A 22,429-nucleotide genomic window follows, 5' to 3' on the forward strand; every position below is an offset into this window, starting at 1 on the left:
CCATAGGCTCCAGACGCGCAGGCTCAGTAGTTGTGGCTCACGGGTCCAGTTGCTTCGCGGCATGTGGGATCTTCCCAGACCAGGGCTCGAACCCATGTCCCCTACATTGGCAGGCAGATTCTCAACCACTGCGCCATCAGGGAAGCCCCAAATATACTGTTCTTAAGTCAGCTTTTTAAAATTGGGAATGTATGAGACTATATTTCTCCATCAGTTTTTTTCAGTTGCATGATTTGGTTTGAAAACATATGACTTTCCCACAGATTTCATTTGTAGTAATATTAATGCCTTAGCGAGTTGTGATGTATTTTTTTTTTGATAGAAACATGGATATATTTATTTGATAAAGAACTTTGTTGTGATGTATTTTAAGGTACAGTTCCCCTACATGGGGCTCAGTAATGTTGGTAAGACATAGCACCTGACTTTTCATTGACGCTAGCATTCCAAAATCGCACAGACCCAGATCTGTCCATCTTAAACTGTAGACTCTGGTTCCCCCACAGCTGCATTTGTTTCAGAGCCTGCATACAGTGTGATCCGGCGTATATGAAGAAACATTTAAATAAAGCTATTCATGCTCTATTGAGAGAAAGGCTTTCTTTCTAAACAGAAAGAAACTACATTGGTAATCTTTACAGAATGAGGACATTTTACGACATTCCCTTTTCTCTACTGCTTGGAAGCAGTTTGGAATATAACAAGACAGTATGAAGAATAATAAATTTCTAGCATTATCAAAGGGGTTGACTTAGTCCTTTGATTTTGATGCATCTTAGATTTATTGATCCCCAGATTTCTGAATTCTGCTCACTCTTTTCCAAAACCAGTATACTTGAATAAGGATGTTTATTTGATAACACACTTATCATTGTTCAGTTATGAACATGCCAAACTTAGATACCTAAGACAGGTTATTCTTATAAGCCTCTATTTATCATAGGAGAGGATTTTGGAAAGCAAGAATTTGAGAGGATGCTATAAAGTTTATTCTCTTTTTCCTTTTATTCCCTCCTTTTTGTTGTCATCTCATGATTGCTTTTGTTCACTTGCCTACCTTTCTTTAGTTAACTATTTTTCTAATTACTTGAGTCAGTTGTAACTTTAACTCTTATTTTTTCCAAGGAGTTTTGAACTGAATTTAGTTGATTAAGGTATGGTGATAGTTTCCTTACTGTTCACCACCGCTTCTCAGAGCTAACCTACACTATCTCCATTACTGTTAAGGGACGTAGTAGATACAATGGTGCGGCACTTCAAGATGCAGGTATTTGGTGATCGGCAGCCTGGCTATGATGGCAAAAGAAACATGTACACAGCACATCCACTGCCAATTGGACGGGAGAGGGTAAGTGTTAACGGCAAGAAATATTGATTAGACTTATGTCATTTAGTAGTAATTACATAGGACAACAGTGTTTCCCTTTCTAATAACAATTCAACACTTAAAGTTGTTTCTCATGCTGATGATAGATTTGTTATTCTGTCCATATTCTCTTGTCCCTTAGTTAACCAATAACTGAGCATTAGAATTTAGGTTGATTATGTCATCTTTACATATATTCCAGATTTCTCACAGTGTTAAAGTGCCACCTGAATCTGAAGAGTGGAATTTTTATAACTTGTCGAATTTGCCTGCCAACTTGTAGAATATTATATAACATCCACTTATGAAAATATTTTTAATACCACAATAACCTAAGACATTTGTTTTAAAAATTTAAAAGCAATACATAAATATATACTCATTATAACCTTATTCAGACAATCTAGAAATGCTATGGTTTCCCGCCTCCCAACTTGCCTGTACCCTCAATCCCATTTTCACTTTCCGAGGAAACTGCTATAATAGTTCAGTATATATCCTTTCATATTTTTTTTGTGCCTTAGCTATTTATGCATATTTATATATATTCTTTTTTTTTTTAAAAAATTATTTATTTATGTTTTTGGCTGTGCGCGGGCTTTCTCTAGTTGCAGTGAGCTGGGGCTACTCTTCGTTTCGGTGCGTGGGCTTCTCATTGTGGTGGCTTCTCTTGTTGCAGAGCATGGGCTCTAGGCATGTGGGCTTCAGTAGTTGTGGCACTCGGGCTCAGTAGTTGTGGCTTGTGGGCTCTAGAGTGCAGGCTCAGTAGTTGTGGTGCATGGGCTTGGTTGCTCCATGGCATGTGGGGTCTTCCCGGACCAGGGCTCGAACCCATGTCCCCTGCATTGGCAGGTGGATTCTTAACCACTGCGCCACCAGGGAAGTCCCCTATATATATTCTTATTTGTTTGATATTGTTCTATGATTTATTTTTTCATTTAACAATATGTCTGGGAGATCTTTCCATTTCTGTACATTTAAGTCTACCTTATTTTTTATTTTTTATTTTTTTTGCGTTACGCGGGCCTCTCGCTGTTGTGGCCTCTCCCATTGCGGAGCACAGACTCCGGACGCGCAGGCTCAGCGGCCATGGCTCACGGGCCTAGCCGCTCCGCGGCATGTGGGATCTTCCCGGACCGGGGCGTGAACCTGTGTCCCCTGCATCGGCAGGCGGACTCTCAACAACTAAGCCACCAGGGAAGCCCTACCTTATTTTTTTAATTCAATTTTTTTATTGTGGTAAAATATATATAACATAAAATTTACTATTTTAACCATTTTTAAGTGTACAATTCAATGGCATTAAATATATTCACATTGTTATGCAACTGTGACCACTAGCCATCTCTAGAACTTTTCATCATCCCAAACTCAAACTCTGTGCCCATTAAACAATTACTCCCCATTTTCTCCTCCCCTATCCCTGGTAACCACTATTCTACTTTCTGTATTTATGAATTTAACTATTCTAGGTACCTCATATAAGTGGAATCATATACTATTTGTCATTTTATGTCTGGCTATTTATTTCACTTAGCATAATGTTTTCAAGGTTCATCCATGTTGTAGCATCTACCTTATTTTTAACTATTACATAATATTCAATATTAAATTATTCCCCTACTGATGGAACATAGGTTGTTTCCAGTGTTTTGCAATTATAGAAAGTGTTAAACATCCTTATGCATATACCATAAGAATATTCCTGGGATGTCTCAGCCTTTGTAAATATGTATGTGTATGTATTTTATGTATTTTTCCTTAGGTTGATATGGAAGTGACCCTTCCAGGTGAGGGTAAAGACCAGACCTTTAAAGTGTCTGTTCAGTGGGTATCAGTTGTGAGCCTTCAGTTGCTTTTAGAAGCTTTGGCCGGGCACTTGAATGAAGTCCCAGATGACTCAGTTCAAGCACTTGATGTTATCACAAGACACCTTCCCTCCATGAGGTTAGTTTGAATTCCTTGCCACAAATGTCAGACTTTTTTTGCTAGGTTGCATTGGAGACATTGAAAGGTTTCTGCACAAGTCATAGTTCAAACTTGGTTTCAGTTTACAAAATTGAGAGTGAAATGAAAGACTCAAGTTTTTACTGTGAAACATGCAAACTCTTGTTTCTTCAGGTACACTCCAGTGGGTCGCTCCTTTTTCTCACCTCCTGAAGGTTACTATCACCCTCTGGGAGGGGGAAGGGAGGTTTGGTTTGGCTTTCATCAGTCTGTGAGACCTGCCATGTGGAATATGATGCTGAATATTGATGGTAAGGTGGAACTCTCTTTACCCTTTACTCTTTTGGCTGGTTTTTTGGTCTTTCCTCTTTCCCTGAAGCTAAGTATCCTTCTCTGTTTGTTAGTGTCTGCAACTGCTTTCTACCGGGCTCAGCCTATCATTGAGTTCATGTGTGAGGTTTTAGACATTCAGAACATCAATGAACAGACCAAACCCCTAACAGACTCCCAGCGTGTCAAGTTTACCAAAGAAATCAGAGGTAGGTATTTGCATTACTGTGGTCTTGGAGAGGCAGCTCAGCATGGTGCAAGGAGCACGGTCTTGCAGTCAGACACACCTGGGCTTCCATCCCATTCCTGCCAGTTCTATCATTGGGACTTTGGGCAAGTTATTTAACCACTGTGAGCCTTAGTTTATTCATCTCTAAGATAAAGATAATGTGTATCTTGTAAGATTGTTGTGAGAATTAAATGCAACTAAGTGTATAAAGCTTCTTTATACAGTAGCACAGTACCTGGTACATGTCAGGAACTTAGTAACTGTTACTTTTACTTACTTGAAAACTTCCATTTTAATAAAATAACACAAGTTCATTTATTATCAGAATTTCTTTACTTCTTTACCTGTTGTTAGCTATCTTCTCTCATTATACCATAAGCTTCATTAGGGCTATCTCCAGACCCAAGAATAAGCACCAAAACGTAGTTGATGCTTGATAGATACTTATTGAATCAAGTAATACATCAAAGTAGGTTGCAAGTCTTAAGTCGTCTGGGTTCTAATTTTTTCTGCTTGGCTGAGGCTTTTTTGCCTATGCATGATGAAATTGTTCCCATATCCTTGCAACTTTTGTCCTGTACAATGCTATGCCTTTCTGAAGACAACCTTCGAGTATTTTCTTGTCACTGTGATTTTAATTAATACTGCTCTTTTGACTGTTTTGACTTCAGGTCTTAAAGTTGAGGTGACCCACTGTGGACAGATGAAACGAAAATATCGAGTGTGTAATGTGACTAGGCGGCCAGCCAGTCATCAGACGTATGTTAACCACATCTAAAATTGTACCATTATATTTTTTGTAACAAAGGAAGCTACTATAATAATTTGAGAAATTGGTATCCCATATTGTAATTTAAAAAAATCACCTAGATCTTCACTTTAAAGCACCGAAGCTTTAAACATGTTTTAAGGGACTTCCCTGGTGGTCCATTGGTTAAGACTCCACGCTTCCACTGCAGGGATCTCAGGTTCAATCTCTGGTCAAGGAACTAAGAGCCTGCATGCCACATGCCACACACAGCGCGGTCAATAAAATAAAAAATAAAAAAAATAGAAAATGTTTTAAATATTTTTGATAGAAATATTTATAAAACATATTTCATGCCTTTAATTCATTTCACCTCTTTTTTTTTTTTTTGTAAATGTAATTATGATCCAGCCAGTTTTTCTTTCTTTTTTTTAAAAAATATTTATTTCTCTATTTGGTTGCACCGGGTCTTAGTTGCAGCTCGCCGGCTTCTTTAGTTGTGGCACACGGGCTCCTTAGTTGTGGCCTGTGAACTCTTAGTTGTGGCGTGCATGTGGGATCTAGTTCCCTAACCAAGGATCGAACCTGGATCCCCTGCATTGGGAGCACAGAGTCTTATCCACTGTGCCACCAGGGAAGTCATTTCACCTATTAAACAGAGTATGCTAAACATAGATCAACTTTTATATAATGATGCAGAGTCATCATTATGAACATCATTTATTATAGTGTTGTAATTCTCAATGCATGGCCTGAAGGATCTATTAAGGCCTGTAAGTCATAAAAGCTGTCATGGGAAGATACATGTTGCCTTGTGCTTTATGTGGATTTTTCTCCCCCCTTTTGTAGCTAGCTGTCACTTCTTCCAGCTGTCAGTGTGTATGGTATGCCTCCAGCAGCACATTTATTTATGCTTACGCAATCTCAGTTTTCTAATCACCCAGCTTGTAGTCCACTGTGAGCTATACCTAATGAGAAAATATATATTAAAGTACTTTTTAAATTACCATATATGTAAGTTTTAATCTTGTAATCAAGATCATTAAACTCATGTCTGACATAAATATGAATATTGGCTTTTCTAAGTAAAGAGCATAAACTTAACTATATTAACTACATTATTTTCCTCACTCAGAAGACTTTTTCAAACAAGTGTACATCAAAATCACCTGGAGCGCTTTGTTCTAGATAACTGAAAATTTGGGGTGGCCTCTGGATAAATGTAGTATATAAATTCAGTCTGATTTGAAAAAATTCTTCAGTATGAACTCATGTACACATCACATGAATTTCTTGACTTGTAAAGTGGTGTTCCATATACTCTTCATGTTATAGCATTGACTTCATTCTCTAAGGAAAAAAATGAAGTCACTGTTGAGAATTATAGCATTTGTTTCAAAAAGACCTGTCTTTCTCATTATTTAATTACTTCACAGTACCCTGTAAGAATAACTATACTTATAGAACTATATAATCTTTGCATGAAAATTAAAAGCACATAGATTTAAATATCACATGCGTGATCCTCACTGCATTATTACTTTGTGGGCCATTAACAGCTAAGAAAGCAAGATTAAAGTAATTATTGTGCCAAGTGTTTGAGATAATTTGTCCGCTGGAAGAGCGAAATCAGGAGAGTCTCTTAAATCATGCTCCCCAGTCTATACCAAATATCTTGACACAGTCTCAAGTTCATGTATCTGGTCTTGTGGCCTCCAAATCCACATGTGTTTGTCCTGGTTTGGGGATCTGAAGATGTGGCCCCAGTAACTGTGCTACATTCATTTTATCAAAAGTTATCTTAAGTTATCATCTGTGGATGACCCAGGACCTTATTTGAATTTACTCATCTCTAAGAAGCCAGCAAGAGATTGTATTTGTATCTGTAGGTGTTAACTGACCTCTCTAGTAAGTCTGTGTATTTTCTGGTTCTGCGGCTTCTTCTTGATTTAAATTCTTTTTCCATTTTAATTAAAAATTTTCTTATCTTAGCTTCAACAAACAAACATGTAAAATTCCAACAAAATCGCTCTCCTGATTAAACCCTTAAGTGAAAATGGCCAAATAAAGATTGACCTTTTTTTTTAAGTGGCTGGTCAAGGTAGAAAATGTTAGTAGGCTTTTGTTTGTTTGCTTATTTGAAAAAAAAACACAGAGAACTTGAAGAAATTTCTAAAAAGACATTCTCTTTTATAGTTTTCCCTTACAGCTAGAAAATGGGCAAGCAATGGAATGTACAGTAGCTCAATATTTTAAGCAAAAGTATAGTCTGCAACTGAAATACCCCCATCTTCCCTGTCTCCAGGTGGGACAAGAACAAAAGCATACATACTTGCCACTTGAGGTAAGCTAAACTAAATTTTCTTTTGCCAATCTGCCAATCTCTTGAATGTGTTTTTTAAAAAAGAAATGTTCTAAACTAGTGATAGAATTTAATATTAATCTCTAAAATACTTTGGACAGATAACTTCACCATATAACAGAATTTTCATTTTTTTGGAAATGGAAGATGTAAGGTACAGTTCAGCAAAGGCTTAAGATGTAGAAGCCCATTACACAAACTAATTCCTCTTTGCCTCTTGGTAGGTTTGTAATATAGTGGCAGGACAACGATGTATCAAGAAGCTCACAGACAATCAGACTTCCACGATGATCAAAGCCACAGCAAGATCTGCTCCTGACAGACAAGAAGAAATCAGTAGACTGGTCAGTAAGGCATGGTCTTTAAGATAAGCTAGCTTTCAGATGGGAAAAAAACAAAAAACAAAACAAAAACAATAGAAAATGCCTGATGGGACACAGTTACTCTTTGGTTTTTATATATGCAGGCTTTCCTGTTCTTTAGGTGAAGAGTAACAGCATGGTGGGCGGACCTGATCCATATCTTAAAGAATTTGGTATTGTTGTCCACAATGAAATGACTGAGCTCACAGGCAGGGTACTTCCAGCACCAATGCTGCAATACGGAGGCCGGGTAAGCTTTTTATTTTATTCAGCAAGCTTCTTCCAACAACCAATCAAAAAGGGATGAATCCAGGGTTTTTCCACTACACCACACTGAATTTACTCATAGCTTTGCTCATTACTGCTTTTTGTCTTTTGGCTAATATCAAATAGAGTTTTGTTTATCCCCTCATCAACTTTAAAATGGCCTTAGATTGTAATGTCTTTTCTCTTTTCTTTTGTTTCTTTTTTTGTGTTTTTTTTTTTTAAAGAATAAAACGGTAGCCACACCCAACCAGGGTGTCTGGGACATGCGAGGAAAGCAGTTTTATGCTGGCATTGAAATTAAAGTTTGGGCAGTTGCTTGTTTTGCGCCTCAGAAACAATGTAGGGAAGATTTACTAAAGTGAGTATCTTCATATTTTCAGCTTAGTAATATCCCTTCCAGATATGAAAATATCATCTTTATGTGAATGTGCTGTGTACACTGGCACTGAATCCCAGACTCCTATAGTGACACCATCTGGCTATAGGAAAAAGACCTTGTTCTTATAGTAAATCGCAGACTTGGGAATTATGTTAAGAATCTGACTCAGCTTCCTACATTTAGAGCAGAAATTTGTGACTAACAAGGCTGAAGCAGTGCCGATTGGCAAATTCTTGAGTTCTTAGAGAAGCTTCCTTTGGGGTTAATTGTATCTTTTCAGCTAAGATAAAAACTAGTTCATTTTTAATCATTACAGTGTACTAGAGAGCTTGTTTTACTGCAGGGTCACTGACTAAGATCATTTGTTCACATCTTACAGATGCAGTTATCTATATACAGGAAGTTAGTGAAAAGGGTGGAAAAATCACGACGGGAAAAGGGAACTGGGGTGAAAGAAAGGAATCCTACAAAACATTGGCAAATGCAGAAAACAAATCATTCTGAAAGCTTCCTACAAATCCAAAATTTAAAACTTGACCATGAGTTTTGCTTTTTCTTAAAGTGATGATTTCTTTTGACATTGTTATTGAATCAAATCTATTACAAGTTTGAATGTCATCCTAAATATGGTGATTTTGTGACAGTGTGTTTCTGTGTTCTCAGTTGAACACAAGCTTACCCAACTATTCTTGTACCTGGCTTACCAAAATACACGTTACCTGAAATTTTGACCTTGCTTTTTTCTTCAGTCTGGAATTACTGACTTGAATGTTTAAAAAAATCTTTGAACAGGAATGCTATTCTAGGCCCTGAGGCCCAGCTGAGGCACAATTATTTAAAAATTCAAAATGATAATCTGATAGTTTAATAATACAGAGTCTTCTGCCTTATAATTACAGTGATACAACTTCCAGGCTATTTTTGGCAACCAGTTAAAGATGGGGTTTTTTTGTTTGTTTGTTTATTTGTTTCTAAATTTGGCTAAGAATTTACCGAACTGAAAGAAATATCTTAGAGGGAAATAAATGCTAAGAATGTGCCCTGAAATGAAAGCACTGTGCCACCGGTTCTATTTTAACAGGAGTTTCACTGACCAGCTCCGTAAAATCTCTAAGGATGCAGGAATGCCCATCCAGGGTCAGCCATGTTTTTGCAAGTATGCACAAGGTGCAGACAGCGTGGAGCCCATGTTTAAACACCTGAAAATGACATATGTGGGCCTACAGCTAATAGTGGTTATCTTGCCTGGGAAGACGCCAGTATATGGTATGGACCCCTTTAATGTTGAATGAGGGATGATTTCAAGTAGTAGTTGTAGCAGTCAGGATAAACTAGGTTATGCTGCAGTCACAAACAATCCCGAACTCTCAGTGGCTCAAAGCAACAAAGTTTTATTTTTTGCTTTTGCTATGTGTCCATTGAGGGTGGACTGCAGCCTCTGCTCCATGTCATCATATCATTTTCACTCTGGAACCCAGTCACTATTTGGGATGTTGCTGGCTCCACGGCAGAGAGAAAAGAGAGCCTGGAGGGTTCTTAACTTCTGCAATTTCTTGGTCACAACCAGCTATATGGCCCACCCAACCTATGTGGGGGAAGTGGGATGGTGGGCAGGAAATGCAGTGGTAATGAGGGTAGTGCCATTTTACCGTCGGGAGAACTGGAATGCCTGGTGAAAAGCATTTAGGAATATCAGAGTGGGGGGAGCCTACCACTTCCAGAATAGGAGCTGCTTAGTTTGTATCTCTTATAAGAAGAATGATACAAAGTTCTTTTGGCTATCATCTAAGTGAAGGATTTGGAAACTATGTAGACCAACCATTTGAACTTTGTAAAATGCCTTCAAGCCTCTCTATATTTGTTTCTTTTGTTAGCTTCTCTTTATCTGTAGTGTTTGGGGGAGGAGGGGAAGGAAGGAAAAAAAAATCCCTTAGAATTCAGAGGGCTGGTGTGTGTACTGAGAGGGAGGAGCTGGGGAGATTGATTTCTTTGCCAGACCAGTCCTGTGGGAAAAGGAACCTCAAGGGACTTGAGCGAGTGGTGAGTGGCGGCAGGCTGCATGCTAGAATAAAGGAAGTGGACTGGCTTCAAAGCCTGCAGGAGGGAAGAAAAGGGTAGGGAGAGAGCCTTCCAAACAAAAAAATTGCCCTGGGGGTTTAGCAGATGAAAGGACCACACAGGAAAAGCATCTAGCACAACGTTCAGTATATAGTTGGCACTCTGTGAATGTTAATGTGTGTGGGGGGGTGTTTCCCTCTACTTTTAGTAATCAGGAGAATATATCAACATTTTTAAATTAATTAATAAACTTATTTTTGTAGCGGAGGTGAAACGTGTTGGAGATACCCTCCTGGGTATGGCTACACAGTGTGTCCAGGTAAAAAATGTAGTGAAGACCTCACCTCAAACCCTTTCCAACCTTTGCCTGAAGATAAATGCAAAGCTCGGAGGAATTAACAACGTGCTTGTACCTCATCAAAGGTAAGATCCTGAACTCTTTTTCCATTTGTTTCTTAAGCTCTAACTTACATAATTTACAATAAAGCACACAAATCTCAAATATACATCTTGGTTACTTTTTCTTATATATGTATGCACTCATGTAACCACCACCCAGGTTAAATATAGAACACATCCAGCACCTCATCAGGCTTCCTCGTGGCCCTTCCCAATAGATAACCCCCAAAGGTTCTGACTGTTCTGACTTCCAGCATCATAGATTAGTTTTGCCTGTTTTTCTTCTGGCTACACCCGGCGGCTTGTGGGATCTTAGTTCCCCCGAGCAGGGATTGAACCTGCGCCCTTGGCAGTGAAAGCTCAGAGTCCTAACCACTGGACCGCCAGGGAGTTCCCTAGTTTTGCCTGTTTTTGAACTTCATATAAATGGAACCATACAGTATGTACTATTTTGTGTCTGTCTTCTTTTGCTGAATATCATGTCTATGAGATTCATTCCTGTTGCTATTTTAAGTAGAAGTTTATTTTTTGTTGTGTATTATTTCATTTTATGAATATACTACAAAATTTTAGATATTCTTATACATTTATTATACAAGTCTTCTACATTTTTGGTGGAATTAAGTACTCTTTCTCTTGCAAGAGTGGAATTGCTGACTTATAGAAAATATATGTATTTAGCATTGATAGATACTATCAAATACAGTAGTCCCCCCTTATCTGCAGTTTCACTTTCCCTGGTTTCAGTTACCTGCAATCAACCTCTGTCCGAAAATATTAAGTGGAAAAATTCCATAAATAAACAATTCTTCAGTTTTAATTAATTAATTAATTAATTAATTTATTTATTTATTTATGGCTGAGTTGGGTCTTCGTTGCTGAGCATGGGCTTTCTCTAGTTGCGGCGAGCAGGGGCTACTCTTCATTGTGGTGTGTGGGCTTCTCATTGCAGTGACTTCTCTTGTGGAACACGAGGTCTAGGTGCACGGGCTTCAGTAGTTGTGGCACGTGGGCTCAGTAGTTGTGGCACGTGGGCTCCGTAGTTGTGGCTCGTGGGCTCTAGAGCACAGGCTCAGTAGTTGTGGCACGTGGGCTTGGTTGCTCCACGGCATATGGGATCTTCCTGGACCAGGGTTCAAACCCGTGTCCCCTGCATTCGCAGGTGGATTCTTAACCACTGCACCACCAGGGAAGTCCCAATTCTTAAGTTTTAAATTGCATGCCATTCTGCGTAGCCCGATGAAATCTCGAACTCTCCCTCTCCATCCAGCCCTGGACATGAATTATCCCTTTGTCCAGTGTATTTAGGCTGTTTATGCTACCCATCCATTAGTATAGAAAAGAAAACCAGTAGATATAGGATTTGGTATATCCACTGGGCATCTTGGAACACATACTCTGCAGATAAGGGGGGACTACTGTAGTTTTCCAAAGTGGTTATACCAATTTATATTTCCACTGAGAGTTCTAGTTCTCATATTCTTGCCAACACTTGGTGGTATCAGTCCTTTTAATTTTAGCCATTTTGGCCGGGGGTAATAGTATCTCATGATGATTTTAATTTGCAATCCTCTGATGACTAATCATGTTAAGCACATTTTCATATGTTTATTGGCTAAGTGGACATCCTCTTTTGTGATGGGCCTGTTCAGTCCTTTGCCCATTTCTTAGATTGGGCGGCTCCTTGTTAATTTGTAGTTTCCTTGTCTGTTGAGATAATATCTGACTTGTCTACTCTACGATGTTTTTATGTGAAAACCTGTATGTGGAAGTGATTTGGGAAGTTAAATTTTGTCTGTGATATTAGTCATTTTCATACTTGAGAAGAAGGTGAATTTGAGTGCTTTACTCTTATACAGTTGTATCACAGTTCTCATTTTTGTCCTTGAATGAAACTTCTAGGTAAATAAATCCTTCCTGCAACATTGGTAGATGAGGTATACAGACCATGGGGGAAGTTAACCTAAAGCATGATTTAATTTTACCCCAAACAATGTAGCATAGTGGCATAGAGTACAGACCTTTTTGTCTGGCTTCCTGGGTTTGGATTCCAGCTTTATCACTTCCTAACTGTGTAATCTTGAGCAAGTTCCTTATCCTCTTATATCTCATTTTTTAAACCTGGAAATCTGAGATAATAATTGTACTACCCTCATAGAATTGTTGTGAGGACTAAATGAATTCATACGTGTAAAGTCCTTAGCACAGTGGTTGGTACATAATATATGTAAGCTGTTATTATGTTCTGTGTATGTACCTTATGTATATACATTTGCTCTTATACCCTACTATGCCAAACCCATGTTGTATGATGATATATATAGAGAGAAATACAACCCAGGCTCTGCCCACATGGAACCTCATCTTTAGTACCTATTACATGAGATTGTCAGATTTGGGATGCCTCCTAGATATACTTTAAAAATCAGGCTTCCTTGGTGGCGCAGTGGTTGAGAGTCCGCCTGCCGATGCAGGGGACACGGGTTCGTGCCCCGATCCGGGAAGATCCCACATGCCGCGGAGCGGCTGGGCCCAGGAGCCATGACCGCTGAGCCTGCGCGTCAGAGCCTGTGCTCCGCAACGGGAGAGGCCACAACAGTGAGAGGCCTGCGTACTGCAAAAAAAAAAAGAATTTACCAGAGAAGTAATATATGCATGATATTTTTCTCCTTAATTCCATAGATAAATTAGTACCAAATAAACGAATTCATTATTTTAGCAAATATTAGTTGAGTGCCAACTGTGAGCAAGGCAGTGTTTTAGGCACCAGGGATACAGCAGTGAACAAGACAAAGCAAAACAAAATTCCTGCCTTCATGGAGCTTACATTTGTGTGTGTGTGTGTGTGTGTGTGTGTGTGTGTGTACACAATAAATAAAATAAATAAGTAAAATATGTGGTAAAAGTGATAAATACATGGAGAAAATAAAATAGGGAAGGAGATAGACTTTATTCTCTTCCCTAAGTCTCATATATTGGGGGGTTTGTCCCAGCTCCATGTACATTGTGCAATTCAGTATCCATTGTAGAAATCCCAGGATCCCGAGAAAGCCTGTTCTGGGAAAGTTTTCCCTTTACACATAGAGATTTTGTTAAATTTGGGTTGGGTCCTCTTCTTGACTCTACCCTTCCCACTATTGCAGAAGAACCATGTTGGCTTCTTTAGTCAGTTCAGATTCGTTGTACTGGGTGGCACAGATACTCGGTGGGCATTAGAGTTCTCTCCCAATGGGCACGTCTTTATTCTCATAAGATTATGCCTGTGATTATGTCTGGTGATCTTGCTAAACAAAAACATTTTCATCCATATGTCTGAGTGGCAATGTCTCCTTAAATCTGAGCAGGCCCTCGGTGTTCCAGCAGCCTGTCATCTTCCTGGGAGCGGATGTCACGCACCCCCCAGCAGGGGATGGGAAGAAGCCTTCCATTGCTGCTGTCGTTGGCAGTATGGACGGCCACCCCAGCCGGTACTGTGCCACTGTGCGGGTGCAGACGTCCCGCCAGGAGATCTCCCAGGAGCTCCTCTATAGTCAGGAGGTAATCCAGGACCTTACTAACATGGTTCGAGAGCTGCTGATCCAGTTCTACAAATCCACACGCTTCAAACCCACTCGGATCATCTATTACCGTGGAGGGGTATCCGAGGGACAGATGAAACAGGTACTCTCTTAATCCCATAGTTGCCTTCTGGGGCTTCTAGGTATCTGATGGAGTTTCCTCCCATCTGCCACTCCAAGTAAATCAGATCTGAGAGATGCCTGAGAGATTGGCAAGTTCTCAATTAAACATCATTTTATTTCTAACTCCTAGGTAGCTTGGCCAGAACTAATAGCAATTCGAAAGGCATGTATTAGTTTGGAAGAAGATTACCGGCCAGGAATAACCTATATTGTGGTGCAGAAAAGACATCACACACGACTCTTCTGTGCAGATAAAACAGAGAGGGTAAGAACACATAGGATAAGCTTTATTATCTGATGCAAGTGAATATGTTTTCGGTTTTTTAAAAATATTTATTTATTTATTTTGGCTGTGCCGGGTCTTTGTTGCGGCATGCAGGATCTTCATTGCAGCATGCGAACTCTTAGTTGCACATGCATGCAGGATCTAGTTCCCCGTCCAGGGATTGAACCCAGCCCCCCTGCATTGGGAGCGCAGAGTCTTACTGACTGGACCACCAGGGAAGTCCTGTGAATGTGTTTTTGAGTAGGCATACATATAGTTTTTTTTTTTTAAAGCAGAAGTGCCTAATAATAATTTAATAAGCATACTAACTCCAGTTGAGCTTAGATGAGCAATTTTGAATGATACAGGTTTCAAGACTGAATATTTCTCTTATGTGACAGCAATACTGGTTTCTGGAGTTTTTAGAGGGAGAAGTTAAAAAAAGCTATGTACACTATGGTGATACAGGAAACCTCCAAAGGGAAGGTTTACTACTTGGACTTTATTGCCATTTGCTATTTTTTGCTACCAGCGCCTAAGGCATGGTTCTAGGGTATAAAGAAAATTTCTCTTCCAAATGATTTTACATCAGTGCAGGGGATTCTTAGGGTACACACTTTGAATGCCTGTGATGTCACATTTACTAACCATGGGCAGGTTAACTTCTCTAAGCCGTAATGTTCTAACTGTAAAGTGTGGTAAGAACAATACCTATTCCACAGGGTTGTTGTTAAGGATTAACTTAGTAAATGAATGTTAATTTTGGGTACAATTTCCAGCATTTGATAAAAGGCATTTTGTGTAACCTTTTTATAATCTGTTATTAATGTGTAAACTAGGTAAATTTTAGGTACACAGTGTTGGATGACTTTACTTCTATGATCTTTTCTATGACATTACTTCAACTTTTTCAGGCCCTCCCTGATCCACTCCCAGAGAGACCAGTTCTTTCTGTTTCCTGATCTTGTCGCCTTGTGGGTCACTCCCACTGTTTTCTAGTACACGCTTAGTTTGTTTTATTTTTTTAAGGATTAGATTTTTCTTTTTAATTAATTACTTTTTGGCTGCGTTGGGTCTTTGTTGCTGCACACGGGTTTTCTCTAGTTGCGGTGAGTGGGGGCTTCTCTTCGTGGCAGTGTGTGGGCTTCTCATTGCAGTGGCTTCTCTTGTTGCGGAACACGAGGTCTAGGTGCGCGGACTTCAGTAGTTGTGGCGCACAGGCTTAGTTGCTCCGCGGCATGTGGGATCTTCCTGGACTAGGGCTCAAACCTGTGTCCCCTGCATTGGCAGGCGGATTCTTAACCACTGCACCACCAGGGAAGTCCCACATGCTCCCACATTAGAGTTTCTGTCTCTAATCCAAGGCTGAGCTGTTTCTTCTTGTTTTCTGAATCATTAGAGAACTAAGGTTTTACCCTTGGGCCACAGGTCCACCAATCAGCTCAGATGCAAAATACTGTCTTCCAAATTGCCAAACTCTGACTTGGTAATACTTCTTAAATTCTGCTAATTCAAATTCTCTGAGTTCTTGACCGAGCTCTGGGCACAAAACATCCTGCCATCCCCTCCTTAACTGCATAGTCATACCCCATCCCGCTGTTGACTTGCTATCATGTAACTTTAGGACCTGGACTCTCTTTCTAAACCCCCAAGCTATCTCATAGCTTTGTTCTTGACCATCCAGTGTCACTCCTGACCTTTGAAGATTGACAGTCCCAATCCTTGGTCTACTTTGCACCCCTGACACCAGCATCTTCAATTCTCTAAACATGCCTCTTGCCAGTCTCCAACTCTGAATTAGTGTACTTGCCCATTTCTTTTGCTGCTAGTCTTAGGCTGATTGAGGTTGCTGAGGAAAAAAGTCATTTATTTAATAATGAACCATAATACAAGTGCTTGACAGCAAATCTCAGCCAGGCCTTTGATGCTGCAATTTCTTTTCATTTATCGTATTCCCCATAACATCTGTTCTAAACCTTTATACTCTTCTCAAGTCCCCAACCCCATCCATGAAGCATTCGTTGCCAACAATTTACATTGCCAACAATAGAATAACCTTCTGTTTCCCCCAGAAAACAAAATGGAGAAGGCATGAATTTTCCTGGCTTCCTCCCCTTTACTTTCAAATTTAGCTAAATCTGTGTTTTCTTATTTTCTTCCTTGAATCTCAGAGGCTAATCTCTCCACCTATGCTTTTTTTCCCTCCACCTATGCTTTTGTTTTTAATGCTTTCTGCCTTCTTTAGAGCCTCACTTCATCAATTATCCTTTTTTTTTCAAAATTTCAGTTTTCCCCATTCCGTTGCTTCCCTCTCCTCACCTTTTAAAGTTTCTCAACTCTTCCTCAGTCTCTCTCAAAACTTCCCTTCTCCCTCAATCTACCTGCTATTTTTACTTTCCTCCCTTTCATGACCAAACTTATAGGAAAAAAAGATTTGATTTTCTTTTTGTATCTTCTCACATAATACTTCAGTTCTCTGTTGCCTGACTTTTATTTCACTGACTCCACTGAGGTCGTTCTCTCAATGACTTGCTCATTTTGAATCCAGCGATATCTTGTCAAATTCCCACACTGACCTCTTTGAAGCACTTATGGATGTTTGCCTTCTTTGGCCTTAGCAATATGATTTTCCAGGCTCACTACCTACCTCTGTAATTAGGCTTTCTTTGACTCCTCTTCTTCCTCTGTCCATTAAACATTGATGCTTCCTGGCATTTCATATTTCTCTCTTCTCTTCTCAATTTCAACTCCCTTAGTCTCACCGACTTTTCCAGATTCACGTACTTGCTTATAGATTCCTAAATCTGTATTTCCAGCCCCAGATTTTCTATGCAGCTCCTGATCTGCACTTCTGTCTACCAGTTTACTTAGATGCTCTGTAGGCATTGTATCAGTCAAGATAGGCTAGGCTATGCTGTGGTAACAAAAGACTCCAAAGTCTTAGTGGCTTACTAAGATTTATTTCTTGTTCACATTACACATTCATTGTGGCACTGCTACGGCTGGGACCTCGCTGTCCTCCCTCTGGAACCTAGGCTGACAGAGAGGAAGCATCTGTCTGGAACTTCACCAGTCATTGTAGTAGAGGGGAAAAAAGATACATGACAAGCCATATGCTGGCTGTTAAAGCTTCTGCCCAGAAGTAGCACATTTCACATCACATTTTATTAGCCAAAGGAAGTTACATGGCCACTTCTGAGTTAATTGGGTAGGGATGTATAATCCTCACCCAGGGAGGGGCATGGGAATATTTGGCACCAGTGATACAATCTACCACAGGCATTTCAAGCAAAGCACATCTAAACCTTCTCCTTATTGTTTTATCCACATCTAAAAGCTATTCCTCCCCCAATTTTACTATTCTTCTATTGCTTGGCATCACTATATATTAGTCAGCCAAGTGAGAAACTTCAGAGTTGTCTTTAAATTCTTCTCCTCTCTTCCTGTCCCCGCTTCCCATGTTCAGTGGGTCAAACAATTCTCTGTGTTCTGCCCTGAAATCTCTTGGCTCAACTCTTCCTCTTGTGTGTTCCATCTGCCCTAGGCAGAACTCTTCAGTACTGCAGGAGACTCCTCGCAGTCTCCCTGTCTCCATTCCTCCTTCACAAATGCATCCTCCACCTACTGTCAGGGCTAGGTTTTTTTGGTTTGTTTGTTTGTTTGTTTTAAATTAGATCTTTCTTTTTTTTTTTTTCCCTCTTGCGTCTCCCTCCCTCCCACCCTTCCTATCCCACCCCTCCAGGCGGTCACAAAGCACCGACCTGATCTCCCTGTGCTATGCAGCTGCTTCCCACTAGCTATCTACCTTACGTTTGGTAGTGTATATATGTCCATGCCTCTCTCTCGCTTTGTCACAGCTTACCCTTCCCCCTCCCCATATCCTCAAGTCCATTCTCTAGTAGGTCTGTGTCTTTATTCCTGTCTTACCCCTAGGTTCTTCATGACATTTTTTTTCCTTAAATTCCATATATATGTGTTAGCATACGGTATTTGTCTTTCTCTTTCTGACTTACTTCACTCTGTATGACAGACTCTAGGTCTATCCACCATATTATAAATAGCTCAATTTCGTTTCTTTTTATGGCTGAGTAATATTCCATTGTATATATGTGCCACATCTTCTTTATCCATTCATCCAATAATGGACACTTAGGTTGTTTCCATCTCCGGGCTATTGTAAATAGAACTGCAATGAACATTGTGGTACATGTGTCTTTTTGAATTATGGTTTTCTCAGGGTATATGCCCAGTAGTGGGATTCCTGGGTCGTATGGTAGTTCTATTTGTAGTTTTTAAAGGAACCTCCATACTGTTCTCCACAGTGGCTGTATCAATTTACATTCCCACCAACAGTACAAGAGTGTTCCCTTTTCTCCACACCCTCTCCAGCATTTATTGTTTCTAGATTTTTTGACGATGGCCATTCTGAGGGCTAAGTTTTTAAAATACAGATCTTATCCTGCCACTCCACTGCTCAAAAATCTTCATGTTACCCCTGTTGCCTACCAGATGCTTCCTTATGGTGCTCGGTGTTTTCCCACGGTAGCCAAAACACATTTAGTTTGATCTTTCACCATGCCCCCATACACCTTCCATTAGCAATGTGACTATTTCCATTTCCCATATACATTGTGTATTTTTATCCCTGGAATGACCACATCCATCCCACCTTTTTTTCCCCATTATTTTTATAATAAGATATAATATAGACACAGTAAAATTCACTATTTTTAGCATGTTCTGCATGTCTTGACAAATGCATACAGTTGTGTAAAACTACCACCTTAATATATAGAATGATTCTGTCACACATAAAAACTCTCTTATGCCCTTTTGTAGTCAACCCTTTCCCTTACCTACAGCCCCTGACAACCACTGATGTATATTCCGTCCCTATAGTTTTGTTTTTCCCAGTATGTCATATGAAAAGAAGTCATAGCCTTTGGTCTGGCTTCTTTTACTTAGCATAATGCATTTGGGATTCATCCACGTTATTGTGTGTATCAGTAGTTTGTTCCTTTTTTATTGCTGAGTAGTATTTTGTGATGTAGATGAACCACAGTTTGTTTATCCATTCCTGACTGCAAGGGGTATTGGAATGTTTCCATTTTCATTCTATCCCCTCCATCCAACCTGTACTTATCCTATAAGGCATGGCTCAACCATTTCCTCCCACCAGCTTTTCCCAGTGCCTTCCATAAGGCCCTTATTACATTGCATTGCAGTGCATTGCCTGTGACTTTCATGAAGAGCAGGAGGGCAGGTTCTTTAGTTCTCTCTGTGACTCTGTCTCTCATCCCCAACATCTGTTGCAGAGCCTTGCACGTGGTGCTCAAGCAATAATTATTGAAATGAACATGCCTGGACCCCCTTTTCCCCAGGGCAGCACCTCTTTAGGTTCTCATCTGTAGATTCCAAGAGATTTTTAAAAAGGGATTCTATGGTCAAATAAGTTTGGGAAGTGCTGTATACTCCATCTCCCTCTTAAAGATTATACGTTACTAGATAAAGGTTCTGAGAAGTCATACAATAGAAAAACCTTTCAACTGTGGTTTAACCCCATATCACTCAAATTTATTTGACCATGAAACACCTAAACACATCCTGCAGAACTAATATTTCTAAAGCACACACTTTGGGAAACAATACTAGAATGATTGTAGCTCAGTTACATTTCCTCTTGTCCAGCTAAGTACCCCAGGTCACATATGAATTTCATGGAATGAGACTTTTCTATACTCATGTGTGTTGTTATTATATGCATTGGTGCATGGTCTTCAGCTGAAGTTAACAATAGTTAGAATGGAGCCACATAAATTCCCATCAAATCTGTGCCAATATGCTAAATGTACTACTACCTCGTGTGGAACCCATGTGTACAGCAGAAGTGGATGAAAACTGACCAAATAGCAAGATTTAATTCCTTTCCTTGAAGTTCTCCTCTCTGCTTTTCTAGAAGTTTGATTTTAGAATTTGGCTCTAGAAGAACTTTAGAATTTTAAAAGTATCAGAAATCATCACCTAACTTTATGGATGATTAGATTGAGGCTTTGTTCAAGGTATGTAGTTACAAGGCTGGGCTTAGAACAGAAACTGTGGCTTTCCTAATTCTCATTTCAATGCACTCTTCCTGACAATACATGTGCCAGTGAATTCTTTTATTGATCCTGTAAAAGTATTAATTTTGTTGAACCTGGTGAACCAGTTCACAGATTCCTTCATCTTAACTTTTTTTTTTTTTTTTTTTTGTGGTACGCGGGCCTCTCACTGTTGTGGCCTCTCCCGTGGCGGACGCGCAGGCTCAGTGGCCATGGCTCATGGGCCCAGCCGCTCCGCAGCATGTGGGATCCTCCCGGACTGGGGCACGAACCCGTGTCCCCTGCATCGGCAGGCGGACTCTCAACCACTGCGCCACCAGGGAAGCCCCTTCATCTTAACTTTTACTGAAAGTTGTAGGTTGTTTTTTTTTTTACTCCAAATAAGGAATAAAACTGATTTTTTTCCCCCTCAGGAAGCTTATCCATCTTAAATGTCTTCTTTTCCCCCTCTGTGAACACACCGAAGTGTCATCTGTAAAATAGATGACAATAATGTAGCCCAAAGCCACAGGTAAAATAATTCTTTGTCTGGATTCCCTTAGAGAAGCAGTGGAGTATATTTGAGAAAATATCTAAGGTTGAAATAGTTGGGCTAACGGAAAGTTACAGAAAATTCAACATCTTGAATTAAACTGATTTTCAAGAGTTCCCTTAAGAGCAGTATACTAACTTCTTACTAATGGCTTGAGCTCAATTTAGCACTTTGATGACTAATGACACTTTTTTTTTTTTTTTTTTTTAAGGTGGGGAAAAGTGGCAATGTACCAGCAGGCACTACCGTGGATAGCACCATCACACATCCATCTGAGTTTGACTTTTACCTCTGTAGTCATGCAGGAATTCAGGTAATTTGGAAGCTAGTCCAGGTCTTTGATTTGATAGGGAGGTGTTTGCAAATTCAGCAACTAGCTTGAGTAGACTTGTTATTAAACACTGTACATAACTTTGTTAATGCTTGTATCCTAGAACTGTTATCTTTTGGTCTAGCTATCTGCTTGTAGGTGTGCTAGGCAGGAATATTTCTGAATTTAAGTAGGTTTCAATTCTCTCAGGTCATCAACCCATGTCAGAGACATTAATCATAAAACTCTTTCTCCAGGGAACCAGCCGTCCTTCACATTACCAGGTCTTGTGGGATGACAACTGCTTCACCGCAGATGAGCTCCAGTTACTAACTTACCAGCTATGTCATACCTATGTGCGGTGCACACGCTCAGTCTCTATTCCAGCCCCTGCCTATTATGCCCGCCTTGTAGCATTCAGAGCAAGGTATCATCTGGTGGATAAAGATCATGACAGGCAAGTTTCTCAGGCAAATAAAATCTTTCTGTCTGTGTTTAGCAGCATATTAAAAAAAATGAGCTACTATAGAAAACCTTTAGGAAGAGTTAAACTTCCTTTTAGGGTTTACATTTCAAGGAGCAGATAAAATTGCATATGCCTTTAAGAGCTGATAATGTGACTTTTGGTCCAAAAATTGCCCAGGCTTGTTCATACTTGTATGATGTGTCTAAAGTCTGCCCCAAAAAGCAGTCTCATTTGAAACTGCCTGTGGATTTCCCATAGAGCCAAATGCATTTCAGTTCTGCTCAGGTCCTAAGCAGCCTCAAAAGATGTCCAGCCCAGTGCCCTGGCTCCAGTCAGAGCAGTCACAGGTCTGTGGATTCCACTTCATGCAAGGGGGAAGTCCTGACCAGTTCACTTTACTTTCAGTACAGTCTTGGAGGATGTATCAGAGGGAACCTGGGTTTGTGTCGGGAACAGGTAGGGTACCAGACCATTCTCACCCCCAAATAAGGATCTCAGGAGAATCAGACATATTGACCTGTTATTGAGCTACTATTAAATAACTAAACAAGCTTTCTGCGTTAAATTTTTTTTTCCAAATGGCCATCTGTGAAGTGTAGTTGTTTCTGGGCTCTTCCCCAAGTCCGAATTC

The 22,429-nt window shown here is 39.9% G+C and overlaps 1 protein-coding gene across 2 annotated transcripts in view; it reads left to right on the forward strand.

Moving 5' to 3' along the window:
* LOC307183994 (protein argonaute-4) overlaps positions 1-22,429 on the forward strand; it is a 46,621-nt gene that overhangs the window by 18,252 nt on the left and 5,940 nt on the right. For both annotated transcript variants that reach the window (XM_079917224.1, XM_079917225.1), the window contains exons 3-17: positions 1,228-1,348; positions 3,132-3,313; positions 3,488-3,624; positions 3,718-3,852; positions 4,544-4,631; positions 6,817-6,964; positions 7,207-7,326; positions 7,466-7,594; positions 7,836-7,969; positions 9,072-9,256; positions 10,312-10,471; positions 13,792-14,107; positions 14,258-14,392; positions 21,234-21,335; positions 21,590-21,789. In XM_079917224.1, the coding sequence (XP_079773350.1) occupies positions 1,228-1,348; positions 3,132-3,313; positions 3,488-3,624; positions 3,718-3,852; positions 4,544-4,631; positions 6,817-6,964; positions 7,207-7,326; positions 7,466-7,594; positions 7,836-7,969; positions 9,072-9,256; positions 10,312-10,471; positions 13,792-14,107; positions 14,258-14,392; positions 21,234-21,335; positions 21,590-21,789 (2,292 nt within the window). The remainder of the gene's footprint in view (positions 1-1,227; positions 1,349-3,131; positions 3,314-3,487; positions 3,625-3,717; positions 3,853-4,543; positions 4,632-6,816; positions 6,965-7,206; positions 7,327-7,465; positions 7,595-7,835; positions 7,970-9,071; positions 9,257-10,311; positions 10,472-13,791; positions 14,108-14,257; positions 14,393-21,233; positions 21,336-21,589; positions 21,790-22,429) is intronic.

The sequence above is a fragment of the Stenella coeruleoalba genome, assembly GCF_951394435.1.
Source record: "Stenella coeruleoalba genome assembly, chromosome: 1".
Lineage (NCBI taxonomy): Eukaryota > Metazoa > Chordata > Mammalia > Artiodactyla > Delphinidae > Stenella > Stenella coeruleoalba.